This window comes from Furipterus horrens, unplaced genomic scaffold (genome assembly GCF_987537825.1).
Source record: "Furipterus horrens unplaced genomic scaffold, mFurHor1.1.pri manual_scaffold_3, whole genome shotgun sequence".
Taxonomy (NCBI): domain Eukaryota; kingdom Metazoa; phylum Chordata; class Mammalia; order Chiroptera; family Furipteridae; genus Furipterus; species Furipterus horrens.
The window spans coordinates 102,110,563-102,128,782 of NW_028327173.1; the positions used below are offsets into that span (position 1 = coordinate 102,110,563).

Here is an 18,220-nt window from a genome sequence, read left to right on the forward strand (position 1 = left end):
AGTTAAAACAATAAATGAGATATTAATCATATTAGCAAATTTTGGTTACATTCGGTCTTGATAAGGGCTGAGAGAAAACAGTCTTTCATACTATTGTTAGACCTACATATTGGCTTGCTGCTTCTCTCTACTCAGTTTCAGAACTAACTACCAAATCCCAAATGTGATGATGCCTTAAATATTCAGGAATTCTGATCTAGGAAAACTGTGGTGTGTTTGAATAATCAGCTGACATGGACATGTGCAGTCTGTGGCTAGTCAGTAGCTTGTCACTGCAAACAGGTTTTCTGAGATTTTTCACTTATTTTAATTTCAGTTACCAAGACATTTTTAGTGTCTCAGGGATTAACAATAAGAAAAAGAGTGCTTCATTTTATACTTTGTATAAGGTTTATCTTGGCTATTGGGTGATAAGATGCAAGCCTTTCAAATAGTTGCCTTTAAACAACAACAAAATGGTAACATGAATATTTAAAATCACTTTATATGTTAATAAATCATTTACATCTCTTTCCTCTTAAAAGAAGTTACAAAACATGATTTAATTTTTTAATTTAAGACTCAGGGTCATCATTATTGAACATCAATTATTCTGCCATCAGAACTCAACACCAAACTCTTTTATATTATCTACAACTGTAAACAAATTAAGGGGACTCTTCAGTAAATGATGTTAGGACATCCAGGTGGCCTTCTGGAAAATAAAGTTGGAGCCTTATCTCACATTCAGATGAATCACAGTGATTCTTTTACAGTGGAACTGTAAAAGAACTAGAAGGAAACATGGGAGAATTGTTTTATAATCTCTGGATGGAGAAGCCTGACAACTATGATGCAAAGCCTAGAAGCCCTTAAATAAGATATAAACTTGATGATATAAAATGATATCGGCATAGTAAAACAACAACAACAGCAACAACAAAATAAAATACTGCAACAAAGTCAAGAGAGAATATTGGGAAAAAGTGTTATAATTCATATTATAGGCAAGGGGCTCAATCTTCCCCCAATATTAGGAGCTCTGGAAATTGATTTAAAAATTACCATTTTTTCTTACTAAGAATTAGTAATAATTTTTATTACTAATAATTATGAATAAGAGCTTAATCCATGCCTTATCTAGGATCAAAAGCAGTACACTTCATTCCAGGTTTATCAATTAAAAAAATAAAAAAATAGGCAATGATAAAAACTATTGCTTAGTGCTTTATACACATTATCACATTTAATCTTTTGAATAATCTTAGCATTTTCATCTACATTTTATATATGAAAAACAAGATTCAGAGATTCTTATTGGTTCTCTTCTATAAGCTTAATAAGCAAGCAAAACTGAGACCTGAACCCAGGTCTCTTCGACTACAGAATCCAAAGAACTGAAACATATATGTTCTATTACCCAAAATGTTTCTGAGGCTCTTTGTCAGTAGTTTGTGGGAGGCTCTGCTTTAGGAGAGTAGATCTAACTGTTTAAGTTCACTTCATTTTCACCTTCCAACACTCAATCTGGGATAAAAAATATCCCCTCCGCTGAAAAAACTTTCCTTCTTTAAAAAAATTTATACATATAAACATGTTTATATGAAGTGCTCCTTGGTTATTTCTACCTCTTGTATACCCTTTGTTCCTCAGCATAGCTGTCAACTGTCTCTCTGCCCCTATGCTTCTGAGGGATGCTACAGGCACATACCTGCTGGGCATGGCTCTCCATGACAATCATCTCCAAATGGAGACAAGGACAAGGAGCAGGGCTCCTACAGCTTGAAAAAGACTTGGAATTTTTTAATAAAGATTTTATTTATTTATTTATTAGAAAGAGGGGAAGGTAAGGAGAAAGAGAGGAAGAGAAACATCAATATGTGGTTGCCTCTCCCACACCCCCAACTGGGTACCTGGCCCACAACCCAGATATGTGCCCTGACTGGGAATCGAACCAGCAACCCTTTGGTTCACAGGCTGGTGCTCAATTCACTGAGCCACAACAGCCAGAGCTTAAGACTTGGATTTTTGATGCCCCTTTCTGATCTCCCCAACTTGAGAATCATTGCTTTATCATGTATGTGTATTTATAAAGCAACATTTCCTCTCATTTTTAAAGTTATGAATAGATAACTATGCTCCCAAACTCAAGTGTCAGGATAATGGGGTGGGGGTGGGATGAAGGTTAACAAGTACATAGCCTGAGGTACTTTACTCTAGAGATTCAGATCAATGGGGGTTGGGCCAAGGAATCTGCATTTTAACAAGCTTGCTGTGCAACTCTACGACAGATTGGGAAATGCTGGTTGGAAAATTAATCCAAGCAGTCATAGAGTCAGTAAATAGCCATAGGGTCAAGACTATCATCATCATTACCGTCAAAAACTATCTCCAGAGTGCCAATTATATGAAAGGCAATTACCAACCTTAAAAAGTAGAAAGAAGTAAAGGGCCTCAGGACAGAAAGTTTGTGGGGACTGAACTTAGAAAAATGAATCTGGATTCCACTGGAGATTGGTTAAGAAGTGGTACAGTAAATCAGTAAAATGCATCTAATGCTTATCCAAAGGTTTTATGTGTAATGGAGGCTAGCAAACTCATGAAGTCATGAATACTATAAAATCTTCTCATTCTGTTTGTCAGATAGGCTGAATTAGGATCATAACCTATATCTTGACCTGCCGACTTGTCCATCTAAAGAAGGGAGATGATTTTTGAACTTACTGATTCATTCATGGCAAAGTATGACAAGATGTGGGAACAATGCCCCCGGAAAAGCATGGATGGTGCCAGGGTGGTGGCTGGTTCAGAAGAGGACTGAACTCCATTCAGGATGGAGAGCCAAGACCTTCCACTGTGTACACTGGGAAGTCTTGGCCACAGAAGATAGACAGGAAGATTCCATGAGGCAGTTAAAATTATTAATTGTTAAGCATAGGCCACTGAATTCTCAATCTTTTCAGTTTTGTTAAATGTTGGGCAGTGACTACTGATTCATAATGAAGCTCCACACCTGTCCTCTCAAGATAAAAGGGTTAAGTCTTTCTAAGAAAACTTCTATCTTCATGGACATCATATGCATCACTGAATGAGGATTTGGAAATTAGCATAGCTTATAGATATCTTGCTCATTTGAAAGCCTAATTTACCCTTAAAAGACAAGCTTATTTCAGTATTCCCAGGCAAGATAAAGTGACCTTGAAGATTGTAAACCTGTAGTCTGGGTCCTTTGGGTCCATCTCTTCATTCCCCTGGGACATTTGGAGTGGGAAACTCCTCCTGTCTGAAGCCATATGGGAGCAGGTTTACCATGTTTATTTGGAGCCAGGGACAGGGTCTGCCCTTCTCAATAACCACATCTTGAATTCACAAATGAATGTGGTTATAAACTCACCTGAAATATTTGTTGGAAGTATTTTGAAGGGCATGATAAAACACTTGGCAGAATTGAGAAAAATATTTCAGCCACGGCCAAGTGGCTCAGCTGGTTGGAGTGCCATCTCATACATCAAAATGTCGATTCTCAGTCAGGGCACATACCTAGGCCATGAGTTTCATCCCTGTTGGGGCACATACGGGAGGCAACAGGTCAATGTCTGTCTGTCTGTCCCTCGCTCTCTAAAATCAATAAACATATCCTCACATGAGGATTAAGAAAAAAAAATTCATAAGCATTACCCAGTGACAGTAGTCAGGGGACAATAAATGCCTTATCTATTATTTTTTGAATATAAACTTGGAATTATATCTTCACAAATTTACAGCAGATCCTAAGGATTGCTAGAGATGGCTTCTTGAATCAAACCATTTTGAATAATAGTTAGCCAAACCTATCAAATGGTGGGCAATTAAGTGCCTTTTTCCATTCCCAGGTAGACACATGTAAGCTGCAATTCTTCTTGCTGGTTAAAAATAGTTTAAAAATAAAAGTTTTACTAATGTAGAACTTTGTCTTAATTTTAATTTTCAAATAAGCACTATTAAGCTGAACATCATTGTTACTAAATTGATCATTAGTGCTGATCTTATTGAGGAATGTATTTTCAGGCTTCTATCTTTGTTAATTAAGTTAAACATACTGTTACTTATATGCTGTTATTCGTATTTGCATTAAAAAAAAATTTCTTAGCCCTGGCTGCTGTGTGGCTTAGTTGGTTGGGCATTGTCCGGCAAAACAAAAGGTCTCTGGTTCAATTCCAAGTCAGAGCACATGCCTGGATTGTGGGTTCAGCATGGATGGGGCACATGAGAGGTGATTGATAGATGTTTCTCTGCCACACTGACATTTCACTCCCTCTCTTTCTCCCTCCCTTCCTCTCACTCTAAAAATAAATAAAATCTTTTAAAAAATGAATAAAAAATAAAATAAAAAATTTTGAAATTCAACATTTAATGGAACAATTTTTCAGCAATATTAATGATCCATTTAAATTATTTACCTTCTATTTATAAGTGAGATGGCTATTATATACTTTATATTATTTATATATAAAAATATAATTTATAGTAGTGCTCTACAGTTATCTTTCCAAATAACAAAGTTTAATTTTAAAAGTTGAATTAAAAATATTAAGTAATGATTAGCACAAGTAATATAGAGAATCATGAAGACAATATCAGAATGACTGGATTTGGGGAAAAAGATGTGAGGGAGTGGAGATCAAACACAGAGTGAAGACAGGTGAACTAACAAAGTAAGCTGCCTCTCCTAAAATCACTTATGTAGTTGGGACTTTATCTTAAGAGCAGTGAGAGCCACTAAAGAGCTAAAAGCAGGGGATGGTCATGACCTTTACAGAATCATTATGGGAAAGGTGTGGAGAACGGGTTGGAGGGTGACAAGAGGAGGCAGGAGGCCAATTAGGAGCCAACTTCAATAATCCAGATGAGAGATGATGGTGGCCTAAACCTTGGTGTTGCAAGTAGGACAGAGAGTGAAGAGCCACCTCATGACATGGTCACTGAGGGAGAAGAACCTCTGGTTTCTGACTTAGATACCTGGATCAGTGGTGGGATGGGGCCCTGCAGAGACATATGGAATACAGAAGGAGAAGTGGATTTTAGTAGAATTATGATGACCTGTTTAGACATGTTGTATTTGAGGTAACTTATAAGAAAATGAGGACACGTCCAGTAGGAGTTGCTTACTGGGCCAGGCGCTCATTGGAAAGATCTGGATTGGAGTCACCAGCATTTTCTTTAGAAAGAGACAAAAACCTACCTGTATCAACTAGTGAGCTCAGGCTGCCAAAATAAAGTACCAGAGACTGAGAGGCTTAAATAACAGAAATTTATTGCCTTGTAGTTCCAGAGGTTATAAGTCCAGGATCAAGGTGTCAGCAGTGTTGGTTTCCTCTGAGGGCCTCTCTTGTTGGCTTGTAGAAGGCCATCTTCTTCCAGTGTCTTCATGTGGTCTTCCTTCTGTGTGTACATGTTTGTCCTGGTCTCTTCTTCTTATAAAAACATGTCATATTGGATTAGGGCCCATCCTGATAAACTAATTTTATCTAATTAATTCCTTAAAGACCATATCTCCAAATAGATAGTCACATTCTGAGCTACCTGGACTTAGTATATTAACATATTAATTTTGGGGTGTGGGTGGGGGAGACATGACTTAGCCTATAACAAACACCATCCTTAACTTAGTAAATCAAAAGTAAATTTGTTGGCTAATGCAACTAAGAAGTTCAAGAGGCGGAGGCATGAAGGAGGGTTATGGATGAAAGGATTCAAATGTGGGAGCCAGTATGTGTTTTTATTTCTGTCACGCAACTTTCCATGGTGTCATCTGTATCCTTAGGCAGGCTCTCCTTCCCTCATGGCACCAAAGATGGCCATTTTGGGACTACAATCCTGCACAGAAACCAATTCCAGGGAAGAAAGGAACTTTTTCCTCATCATCCTAGCAGAAGTCCTGAAGATCCTAAATGACCTGTCTTAAATCACTCACATACTTCAAATAAATCACTGGTGCAGGGAAAAGCAACCCAGGCAATGGCCAAGTCTGAAACTCTAAGTCTGACTCTACAGCAAGTCTGAATCTCCAGCCAGTCCCTCAAGAATTGGGAATAATAAAAGCATGTTTCTTTATACAGTTGTTAAACAGGCAATAACAACTACAACAAACCATGTCCACTACAATTTCCAAAGCCACGGGAGTAGACGTGGCAAGCCATAAAGAACATGTAGAGGAAAAATAAGAGGGCTGAAGTTAGGAACCTGAAAGAAAAAACACTATTTAATCGATAACATGAGAAACGGATGTCCTTGAGGAAGATGTAGAAGAGAAAGGAAAACAATCAGTACAGTGTGTTACCACAAATCCTAAGAGACAGTTTTAACATGGAAGCCATGATCTGCAACAACTTGAAGAAAAAGGTTAATATGCTTAATTGTGAAGAGCTTACACACATCAGTTAAAAAAAAGATACACATAGGAACATATGTAAATGACCCATGGTCATAAACAACAAGGTGGGGATTGACTATGGGGATGGGGGTGTCGGGTAGGTGAGGCAGTGGAGAGCAACAGGGGAAAAATTGGGACGACTGTAATTGAATAACAATTAAAGAAAAGATACATGAGTAGAAAAATGGGCAGAAAATCAGAAAAGGTCATTCACAAAAAAGAAATTAAAATGACACATGACAATGTATTTAAATTCATTCATAAAGAAAAACAAATCAAAATATTTTGAGATATCTTTTTGTGCTTTTAAGATTGGCAAAAATAAAAAAACCGAACAAATCCAGTGTTAGCAAAGGTGAAGGAAAATAGGCAACTATGGTGAATCTGCTGGTAGTAGAAATGGGCACCTTAGGCAGAGCACTTTGTCATAATCAAACATTAAAAATACACTCATACTCACTGACCCAAAAAATCCCAGCTAGGAATTTATTGTCATAAATAAATTAAGCCATACTTTTAAACCAAGGAAATAATCCAAAGACACATCAAAAATAGATTAAATTCAAAATACTGCCCAACAAGTATGGAGGAACACAAACAAATTGGAACAGATACTGGCTATAAATCACTCACATATAGCCACACAGGTGGGTCCTCCCTGAATATCCAAGGAAAAGGAACTCCAGGTAAATAAAATGAGGTAGACATAAGGACATCTGCTTTGGCAAGTTCTCCAACATATATTAGTGAATCCATGTTGTGTAAAGTGCAGAGCTATGTGAATAACATGTATTCCATTTTTGTACATCTTAAAATGCGTAAAGCTGTGTGGCTAAGCACCGCAGAACATTCTGTAGGAAAACATAAGCCACTGAGAGCAAGCAGCTGCTTTTAGTCAGAGGTGAAGAGGAGCAGGAGGTTGTAGGGGTGAGACTTTTTCCATTTTATACTTTTTAGCTTTTTAATTTATTCAAGCAACAAGCAATAATTGAGCATGCAGTAATGTCAGGAACTGGACTAGGCACTGGGAAATAATGGAGGAGACAATTAGAGCTAAAACTCTAGCATAGGCTCCTGGCCAGACAGCCCCAGGTTGAATCCCCACTGCATACTTAGAAGTTGGGATACCACAGTTAAATTACTTAACCTTTATGTTTATTACTTCATCTGTAAGATAGGATTCCTGTGAGAATTAAATGAGATAATGCATGTAAGGTGCTTACCACAATGCCAGGTATTTAGTACCTGTTCCTTAATTGTTAGCACTAAAAAAGTAGAGGTCTGCATCTGGTAGAACACCCAGTACGGTGAGTGGCTGACCTGGAGAAGAGGAGCTGGTTTTTGGAAATAAAGGGCCAGATTGTTGGATGAGCCGTCCGGGCATGAGTGGGCACCACGAAGCATAATAGCAGGGCTGGAAGGCCTCCTTGTCCAGAGGAGGAAGAAATGGTGCACTGAGATGGCCCCAGGCTATGATGGGAGGGCTGTTGGGGAGCCTGGATGCATTCAGGGCAGGCAGGCTTTGGAAGGCAAGTTCTCTAGAAGAGCTGCGGACTCTGGAAGCCTGGTAGGGAGCAAAAGAAAGAGTATGAGAAGTTAGCTGAGGAAGCTCAGGAATAGGGCTAATTAGCTAGAGCCAGAGGCCAGGAAGTGTTCCAGAGAATCAGGGAGGAGAGAGTGAGGCAAGGAGCAGAGGTTCAAGCAGGGGAGGTCACAGATCAATAGCTCTCCTAGAATTGTTTGAAGCCCACTGATTTCGCTATTTTTTTCTTTTATTTTTCTGGTTTAAGTACATGGAACTTCTGAGGTATCCTCAGATGCCTTAGGCTTCTACAATCATCAGGATTTATCTTTTTTGCTGTACTTCCTGTGCCTAATGTTGCAGTGGGAAGAGGGGGCAAGAGCTCTGGGGGGCAGCAGGCATGTGGCTGGATTTTCCCTGGGCCATACTGCTGCTTCTGAGCCTCCCTGGCTTTAATTTTTGCCCCACTCTGTATTTGTGGCTCACTCTGGTCTTCCTTGACTCCCAGGGGGCTGAGTGGGGTGACTGGCAGGGATAATTTGGCAACATCAACATAAAGGGCTTCCTAGGGAAGTGTGCTGAAACAGGAGACAAATCCCAAGTTGGTGGAAACCTTGCTGTCCCAGGGAGAAAAGAGTTGCTTTGATTTCCCATGAACACTTAAGCTCGATACTTCTTAAAACGCACTAATTCATCTTATATATATTTGGCCTATTTGGTAGTTATTCTCATCTCATTATTTTATTTTTTTAAAAGATTTTATTTCTTTTAGAGAGAGAGGAAGGGAGGGAGAGGGAGAGAGAAAAGACAATGACTAGTTGCCTCAAAGGAGACCAAACTCATAATTCAGAAACTTGCCCTGACCAAGAATTGAACCAGCAACCTTTTGCTTTGTGAGATGACACCCGACCAACTGAACCACATCAGTCAGGTCTTACTATATTACTTTAAACTGTGCTCTTCAACTACAATTCTAGTTATCTTGTATACTTCTCTCACTTTCTCTAGTTCTCTTTTCATCCCTACTTGTACCAGAGTGTGTTTACCTTTTATCTCACTCTGCCCTCTTGTTTCATAAGAGCCGACCTTGCTTGTGTTCCATTGAGAACAAAACTGATATTTTCTAAAATGTTTTTCCCATTACTCTAGTAAATTATTTTCAGAGTTGGGCATTTCTAAGTAATGCTTCTATCCTTTATTTATTTTTTTTAACATGCAGTTTCTTTTCTTTTAAATTTTATTTTATTTTTATTTTTTAATATGCTTTATTTATTATGCTGTTACAGTTGTTTCAATTTCTTTTCCCTTTGTTTCCCTCCACCCAGTGACCCCTCTCCCTCCATTTGTCCCCCTGCTTAGTTCATGCCCATCGGTTGTGCATATAGTTCTTCTCAACATCTCCCTGTCTACTCCACTCCCTCCTACTATGCTTCTTAATTCCTGTACCACTTCCCTCCCTTTCCCCTCTTCCCCCTCCCTGCTGACCTCGCCACAAAATGTTCCCCATACGTATAATTTTTTTCCCACTCTCCTTGCCTACTTAGTCTGCCTTTGTTTCAATTCCCCAGCTTCTGTTGTTGGTTGTTGTGATATGGTTTTCATTTTAATGTTCATAGTTTTGATCCTCTTTCTCCTAAACAAGTCCCTTTAACATTTCATATAACAGTGGTTTGGATCTGATGAACTCCTTCAGTTTTACTTTGTCCTGGAAGCACTTTCGCTGCCCTTCTATTCTGAATGACAGCTTCGCTGGATGGAGTAATTGTGGTTGTAGGTTTTTGCTTTTCATTCCTTTGAATATTTCTTGCCAGTCCCTTCTTGCCTGCAGAGTCTCCTTTGAGAAATCAGCTGATAGTTTTATTGGGACCCCTTTGTACGTAATTCTCTTTTTCTTTCTTGCTGCTTTTAAGATTCTCTCTTTATCCTTAATTTTTGAAATTTTGATTATAATGTGTCTTGGTGTGGTTCTTTCTGCATCCAGTTGTTTTGGAACTCTCTGTGCTTCCTGGACCTGTAAGTCTATTTCCTTCCCAAAGTTAGGGAAATTCTGCTTCATTATTTTCACATAATTTTTCAATTTCTAGTTCTCCTTCACCTTCCGGCAACCCTATGATTCAGATGTTGGCCCCCTTATAGATGTCCCATAGGTTTCTGAGCCTCTCCTCATTTTCCTCACTTTTTGTTTCCTCTTTCTGCACTGGTTGACTGTTTCTTTCCTATGTTCTGATTTGTTGATATGATCCCTGGTTTTCTTTCCCTCACCACTCGTTTCACATGTGTTTTTGTTCATTTCAGCAGGACTAGCCTTTATTCCTTTCCTGTCTTGTTTAAGATCTGCTGTTAGGTCTGTAAGCATTTTTATAACCAAAGCTCTGAACTGTGGCTCAGAAAGATTTCCTATTTGCTGGTCCGTCAGATCATATATTTGCTATCTGGGCAGCTGCATAATTAGGATCTCTATCATGATCTGTGCCATCCTGACCATTTTGTGTTTATCTTTGCTTCCTGAGTGGGGCTGTCACACCTCCTACTCTATAGAGGGTGGAGCCCCATGCACTCGTCACAACCGGATGACCCTTCTCACCACGCTGTGGCGTTTTCTGTGGGGGTGGGGGGTCCAAGATGGATTCTTGCCATTCACTCTCCACTGAGAGACTGGGAACCTCCTCCTCCGTCCCCACTTCCTCCAGGCCTCGTAGTCCAAGGCCATGGAGGTCTGCCTTCCCTAACACTGGAATCACAAGACGACAGGTCTGGTCTTTAGTCAGGGGTGCTCCCCAGGTGCTTCTCACCTCCCCTTAAATACGGATGTCTGTGCTTACCACTGTCGCGCCGCCGTTGCCGCTGCTGCTGCCACCAGCACAGCTTGACCTCTCCACCCCCGCTTCGTCCCGCCTACTCATCTGGATGAGCACCACCTCCTCATAACTTTATACGTTGGACCTCCATTTATTTTCTGGAACTTCTGGCTATCTCCGGTCCTGTGGTAGCTGCATTCCTTCCCAGCTGTGGAGGGAGATGGAGTGTGTCAGTCTAGGCCTCCATCCTGGTTGGAAATCTCCTCTATCCTTTTTTGCTATAGAAAATTTTCCTAGGTCCTATTTTTTTTTTTTGTGTGTGTGTGTGTGTGTGTTTACCTATCCTTGAATGGGCTTATGTATATTCCAATGTGGCATTTATAAGTAATTCATTAATTAATCAGATACTAATTCTTAAACAATTGACATTTATTTATGTTATGATGGGCAAGGTGTTTAAAAAACTGAATTTCATAAAAGGATTTGCCTTCAAAAGCCTCTGACTTACTATAAGAGGTCAGATGGGCATCATAATAATCCAGTAGAAAGTCAGGTAGAAGACACGAGAAGATTTCATTATTGCCATCTGTGGCATTTCCATAGATAATACAAGGTAAACATAATGCTGAGATAGGAAGGACTGACTCTGTGCATGGCTCAATGTTGCTCTAAATTGGCAGGCATTAGAAGTGAAGAGCACTGAGTCTATTTCCAATTTATATTACCTTTTTCTTTCTCTGGAAATATGTAAAAATACTAGGAAACATTAAAGTGCCAATGTTTCTACAATGCTATAAATTAATGAATGTAATAAATTTTATATTGTTACATTATTTATTAAAAATGACAACATTCCATTATAAGTCACTGTCATCACTCAGCTATTTCAAAGAAGAAACAAGAATGTTACCAAATGTTAGTAAAAAATAAATGAGATATTTTCTTTGGCTAGAATAATATCCCAAAATGTTTGTTTTCTAGTGATGAAAACATGTAACAGTCTCTCCTATTTTATACTGCCACAGATACACTAATCAATTGCCTTGATTATATTTTTTTGTGAAAAGACATTTTGACAAAACATTATTATGGGGAACTTGGCTTTTTTTTTTATGTTTCTTTACTGTCGTTCTATTACAGTTGTCCCATCTTTCCCCCATTACTCTCCCCTGCCCCGCCCACCTACCCTCTCTCCCACAGTCAATCTCCCTGTTGTCCATGTCCATGGGTCATTTAGGAACTTTTTAAAAAAATTGTTTAACTTTTAAAAATAAAGACTAAAAAACATTATTATAATTTTGGCATTAAAAAATCCAGGCTAGAACCAATAATAGCAATAAGTTTATCTACTTAAGATGTGATTGAAAAAAGAAAAGGGTAACTTCCAAACCCCTAGAGGGTGTGTCCACCTCACAGATCTCTGTCCAGATAGATGCTGTAACAGAAGCAAAGAGCCACTAGGGGGCTCTGCCATTTTAAAATAAAACTAAAGTCTGCAAAAGATCAAGCAAGATATATAGTTAAGGAACAAAATATCTCTACTAGGCGGAACCTTTAATCAAAGCAAGAAACAAAAGTCTGCAATTACAGCCTCTCAGAATAATTTGGAGCTATTAAATTCAGAATTAGCCTTAAAAAAACACCTTGTGAAATGGCAAAGTATGTATGGGTAAGCAATTTGCTAAAAAATAAGGGAAGGTATTAATTATATTCTTAAGGAAATCAATTACTAAGGGAAAGATGGTTTCAGATTTTTCCTAATTTATCGCTATCTATGTTTCCAGCTTTTCTTTTGTACTTTTTCTATTTAGTTTAGACCATTGTTTAAGAAAAAAATATTAGCCCTGGCTGGTGTGGCTCAGTGGATTGAGTGCTTGTCTGCAAACCGAAAGGTCGCCAGTCAGGGCATCTGCCTGGGTGTGGGCCAGGTTCCCAGTTGAGTGCATACCAGGGGCAACCACACATTGATGTTTCTCTCCCTCTCTTTCTCCCATCCTTCCCCTCCCTGTATAAATAAATAAAAATCTTTTTTAAAAAAATTAAACGTGGGCAATATAACTCATTAAAAATTGCTTTCTAATTTCCTCGGCTATAGTTGTCATCTTTATTAACACCCCACGAGAATAATAGAACAAAACAACTTCGTTTGGGGCTATTTGGGAGCGGTGCAAAAAAAAAAAAAAAAAAAAAGCACTGTGCTTATCTAAATTGAGAAACATTTAGATCCTGAAATCAAAATACAATGAAGGCAAACACTATTTCATTCTATAGTATTTGCCAGGAGATGGAAAGAAATAGTATACTTTAGAGTGGTTCCAGAAAAGATGAGAAAAATAGTTACACATATTAAGTGTGATTTGCATCTTAGGTACTTAAATTTGCTTGTTAAGTAGCTCTAGATCTCATTTTTTAAAGAAGTTATATACGGAAGATGACAATTTTCCCTCAAGTATATAACTAACTTTATCATGAAAATAGGTGTAGGGTCGGGAGGTGGGTGGGTTTCAAATTATTAAGTACCCTGAGCTGTCAGGCTGTAATTAGCATATGGGGGGGAGCGTTTTCCTCTCCCCTCTCCCTTAAACAAGAATCTCAGACCTGTCATTTATTAAGAACATATTTAGGGACAGCTTTAATTTGTAGAAAACCACTTTCTTATTAATGTTCAGAGCGAATTAATAATAACTGCGTGGCATGCGGTGTCGCTACAGAATTTTCCTGGTTTTGTTTGTTTTCCCAGGTAGGAACTGCATTTGAAAACTTACAGTAGTTTGTGAAAGAACTATTTACGAAAGTACCCCAATTTGTGACCTTCTTTTTAAAATATTTTTTAATGAGCACTTCTCGCACGCAGCTTAAATTAAACTTGGCTTTAAAATGCTAATTTCGAACCCACTTATTTAAATGTCTTTGAAAACGTTCATTTGTTTTTGAAGACAACGAATCACAGCGAAAGAAGGCACACAGAGGACGTAAAAGTGAATAAATACTTTCCGAATGGGAACCAACAAATAGTTATATGTTTATAGAGACGTGGTTAGAAAAATTAAAACCCTATTTCGGTCCCTGCGATCAGAGTGCCCTGGAAGGAGATACAGCGGGCATGCCTGTTGATACAAACCACCATGCACCGCAGAGCTGTAAATCCCGTTTCTTATGCTCCCCTGCGAGCGGGTCCGTTGCACTGGAACACCCCTCACAGGAGAGGCAGAGGCTGGAGGTGGGAAAGTCGGGGGAGCTAGGCCGGCGGCCCGAGCGGCACCCATAGTCAAACGCGCGCACTTCTGAGAAGTATTGTACTCTTTTGGTTATCACGTATTTGTTTCAATATTCGTCACTTTATTTCATTATTGTGTGCAGACTACGTTAGCTGGGAAGGGGTGCTCTTGTCCTTAAACCCGGAGGCCCCGGCTTCCCCGGGATTCCCGGGCTCAGGAGTCCGGCGCAGAGGGGCTGCAGGGGCGGGGCAGGCGGGGCGTGGCGGGGCGTGCGGAGCCCGCTCGGGGCCACCTCCCAGCCCGGCCCTGGGGGGCGGGGGCCGCGCGCAGACCCGTATAAGAAGCCGGCTTGCGGGCGCCCTGTGCGCGTCGGCCCGATCCCGCCCGCGGTGTCTGTGGCCCGGCGAGAGCAGACGCGCCGCAGGGTTGGCTCCGAAAGGGATGCTCTCGCCCGAGCGGCGACGCCAGCCCCGCTCGCCCCTCGCCGCCGCCGCGCCGCACCCGCCGACGGCCACCGGCATGGCTCTCTACTGCGGCGACAACTTCGGCGTGTACTCGCAGTCCGGCCTGCCCCAGCCCGCCGCCGCGGCCCCGGGGGCCCCTCCGGCCGCCAGAGCGCCCTACGGCCTGGCCGACTACGCCGCCCCGCCCGCCGCCGCCGCCAACCCCTACCTGTGGCTCAACGGGCCGAGCGTGGCCGCGCCGCCCGCCGCAGCCGCCGCCGCAGCAGCCGCGTACCTGGGCGCCCAGCCGCCGCCGCCGCCGCCCGCCCGGGGCTCAGCCGGGCCCTTCCTGCAGCCGCCGCCCGCCGCCGGCACCTTCGCCTGTGCCCAGCGGGCCCTCGCCCCGCCCGCGCCCGCCGCGCCCGCCGCGCCCGCCGCGCCCCCTGCGCCCTGCGACCTGGGCTGGCTGTCCATGGCCAGCCGCGAAGACCTGATGAAGATGGTGCGGCCGCCCTACTCGTACTCGGCGCTCATCGCCATGGCCATCCAGAGCGCTCCTGAGCGCAAGCTCACGCTCAGCCACATCTACCAGTTCGTGGCCGACAGCTTCCCCTTCTACCAGCGCAGCAAGGCGGGCTGGCAGAACTCCATTCGCCACAACCTGTCGCTCAACGACTGCTTCAAGAAGGTGCCCCGAGACGAAGACGACCCAGGTGAGGGCAGCGGGACCAGGTGCCTCTTTCTGGGCGGAGCGCGGGGAAGTGGTGGCAGGGTGGGTGTGTGGGTGGTCTTGGCGTGGCTGGCTTGAGATTCACGGGGAGTCTTCTGGTTCTAACTCGGGATGAGAGGCAGTGGAAAGGACCACACAAACCATTAATTAGGGTGAGGGGAACCCAAAGGACAAAGAAGTATCAGAGGACCTTGGAGCGAGGACTCGGTAAGGGAGGAGCTGGTTTCTTACACCTCACTCCTTTCCCTTTCTCTCGCAACCCTTCCTCCCCACTCCTACCACACAGAGGCTGGCCAGTTAGAGGAAAAGGAAAAAGCCGGGGTTCCTATTCGGGAAGCCATCCCCGCGCCAATTGAAGGGGGGAGGGTCAAGTTACGAGTAGGTAAATTAGGTATAAGAACGCGGTGAGCTCTCAGATAAGTATTCGTATGAACTGAGACTCCCATCACGTATCACAAAAGCGGTGCTGAGAGACCGAGAGGAACATTAGGCTCTTCAGCTGCTCATAGATGCACTTCCTCCTGCATCAGGGTCCTAGATTCACTGTGTCCTTCGTAAAACAGGTACTCTGCACACCTTGAGAGAGATGATTGGAGGATAAGGGACTCAGACATGAAACAGGGGCAGAGGAACCAGAGAACTTTAGCTTAGTCCTGCAAACTGGTCTTGGTACCTTAACGTATTGAAAGTGTAAAAATGAAAACCCCGAATTTGCTTCTTTCTGGTCTAAGCGCTGGGGTGAGGAAGGCTGCATTACAGTGGAGTTCTGTTAGGGATTTCCCTCTGCTGGGAAGTGGAGGTGGAAAAAAGCTGATAAACTAGAGAGGAACATAATTCTACCCGAGTTTTTCAGAAGGAGACTAGAACAGGGGAGGTGGAGGCAGAATTGTGACAGGAAAAGGAGAAGAGAAAAACTCCAGAGTTCCAAATAAGTAACCCAAAATATCGTTTCAAACTATAACAAATATAAAAATTATTAGTGCAGCACTTTACATTACTTTTTTGGTACAAGTCTTCAAAATCTTGTGTATCTTACACCACATCTCACTTTGGACTAGTTACTTTTCAAGTGCTCAGCAGCCATATGTGGCTAGTGATTACTGGATTGGACCAGGCATGCAGTTCTAGAATGTGCATCTTCTACATTCAGCCTCTGACTTGAGATGGTCCATGTAAATTTTCATGTACACTTCTCTAGACTTCCTAGAAAGTTAAGGGATCTAGTGTCTTGTCAAAGTGCTTGATATCAAGGTAGCACAATATAATTAATCTGATAGATGCAGGTATTATCATTGAACTATATGAATAAATTTTTCTGCAACTATTTGCAGATGTGTCAGTGAAAAAAATGGGTGTGGGGAGTGCTAGTTTGTGGAGGAAGCACGTATAACACAGCAATTAGTGAAGAGTATTCCGGGCTCCACTGTTGTGAACTCGAAATATAGCAGGTAACTAAGCAGCCTGACCCTCAGTTTCCCCATCTGAAAAATGGAGGTGATAATATTGCCTGTCTCTATAAGAGCTGTGAGGAATAACCCAGGTTATTCATGTAAAGCACTCACTGCAAGGTAAGTGCTTAAGGGTACTTTTTAACTGCCCTCAGTTGTTTTTACCAAAGTGAAAAGAGCTGTTGGGACATAAAATCCTCCAAGATGATAGATCTTTTTTATCTCAGTGGTGCTAGTTAACTTGTGAGTGAAAATTTCTAAACAGGAGACTAGCATTACATGCATTAAATAGGGCCCTGATTGCTGAGATTTGCCCAATGGAGGGAAAACTTGGTAGAGATGCAGGAGCACCTCCTGCCCAGGATGAGGGGGGTACAATACAACAGATACTGTTTTTGCACTGCTTACTGCATGCCAGCTACTATACAAAAATATTATTTAACCCTCACAACCAACCTATGAGGTGGGGACCATTCTTTATCCCTATTTTTATAAATAAAGAAATGGAGATCAAGTGTAAGTGCCAGGATTTTACAAGAGCATTCCATTTGGGTCTGGAAGGGAAGATATCGGGTAACTTGTAAGTGTCTTGTGAGTAGAATTAGGTCTTAAAATTTAAGTAGCAGACACTGCCAGGAAGACATAAAAGTGGCCAGAACATCTTTGTTCCACATTTTCCCTTAAAGGTAAATAAAATAAGGATAACTTTAAACAGCACAATGACTGAGCACCTTTCTCAGCATTTAATAAAAGTCTGCCCACTTCCTCCGAAAACAGAGGCTGAATGAGTGGGCATAAACGTTTTCTTTTCTAACACCTGTCTTTCTCATCTTCATAGGGAAAGGTAATTACTGGACCCTGGATCCAAACTGTGAGAAAATGTTTGACAACGGGAACTTCCGCCGGAAGCGAAAGCGCCGCTCTGAGGCCAGCAGCAGCTCCACCGTGGCTGCGGGGACATCAAAATCAGAAGAGGGTCTTTCCTCAGGATTGGGGTCTGGAGTGGGTGGGAAGCCAGAAAGCGACAGCTCTTCAGCTTTGCTAAGGCCTTCCCAGTCCCCAGAGCCTCCTGAGAGCACCAAGAGTACTGTCTCCTCCCCAGGAGGGCCCGTGCTCACTTCCACCCCTTGCCTCAACACCTTCTTCAGCAGCCTCAGCACCTTAAGTGTGAGCAGCAGTGGGAGCACCCAGCGAGCTGTCCCTGGCAGCCACCACCTAGGGATCCAGGGGGCCCACCTGCCCTCCAGCAGCACATTCCCTGCCAGCACCATGCCAGAAGCCTCATCAGACGCCTTGCAGCTGAATAACAGCAGCAGCAGCAGCAGCAGCCAAAGATCTTCCTATTACAGCCCTTTCCCTGCCAGCACCAGTGGGGGGCAGAGCAGTCCCTTCAGCCCTCCTTTCTACAACTTCAGTATGGTCAACAGCCTTATCTACCCTCGGGAGGGCTCTGAGGTATAGAGCACAACGTTAACGTAGAGCTGAACGTGCACACCCGAGATCTTATGAAAAACAGGTTCTAAGGCAGTAGGGCTGGGTGGGTTCTGCACTTCTCTGGAGTTCCCGGCTGATCTTCCGGTTTGTTGACCACACTTGGGAGTAGCCTGGGTGTAGTAGATAACTCTTTCTACAACCCAGCAAGCTTTTACAGGTTTCTCTGGATAAGGGCC

The 18,220-nt window shown here is 42.3% G+C and overlaps 1 protein-coding gene across 1 annotated transcript; it reads left to right on the plus strand.

Moving 5' to 3' along the window:
* Nucleotides 1–14,370: 14,370 nt before the first annotated feature.
* FOXI3 (forkhead box I3) lies at nt 14,371–18,011 on the plus strand. The gene is made up of 2 exons (XM_090271779.1): nt 14,371–15,085; nt 17,389–18,011. Exons 1-2 carry the CDS (start codon nt 14,371–14,373, stop codon nt 18,009–18,011), a joined length of 1,338 nt encoding a protein of 445 aa, XP_090127905.1.
* Nucleotides 18,012–18,220: the final 209 nt, after the last annotated feature.

Excerpts from the sequence above, each read along its gene's own strand:
- FOXI3 (XM_090271779.1), top strand. The coding sequence starts at position 14,371 with ATGCTCTCGCCCGAGCGGCGACGCCAGCCCCGCTCGCCCCTCGCCGCC. Across the intron at positions 15,086-17,388 it reads CCGAGACGAAGACGACCCAG|GGAAAGGTAATTACTGGACC; the intron begins GTGAGGGCAGCG and ends TCATCTTCATAG.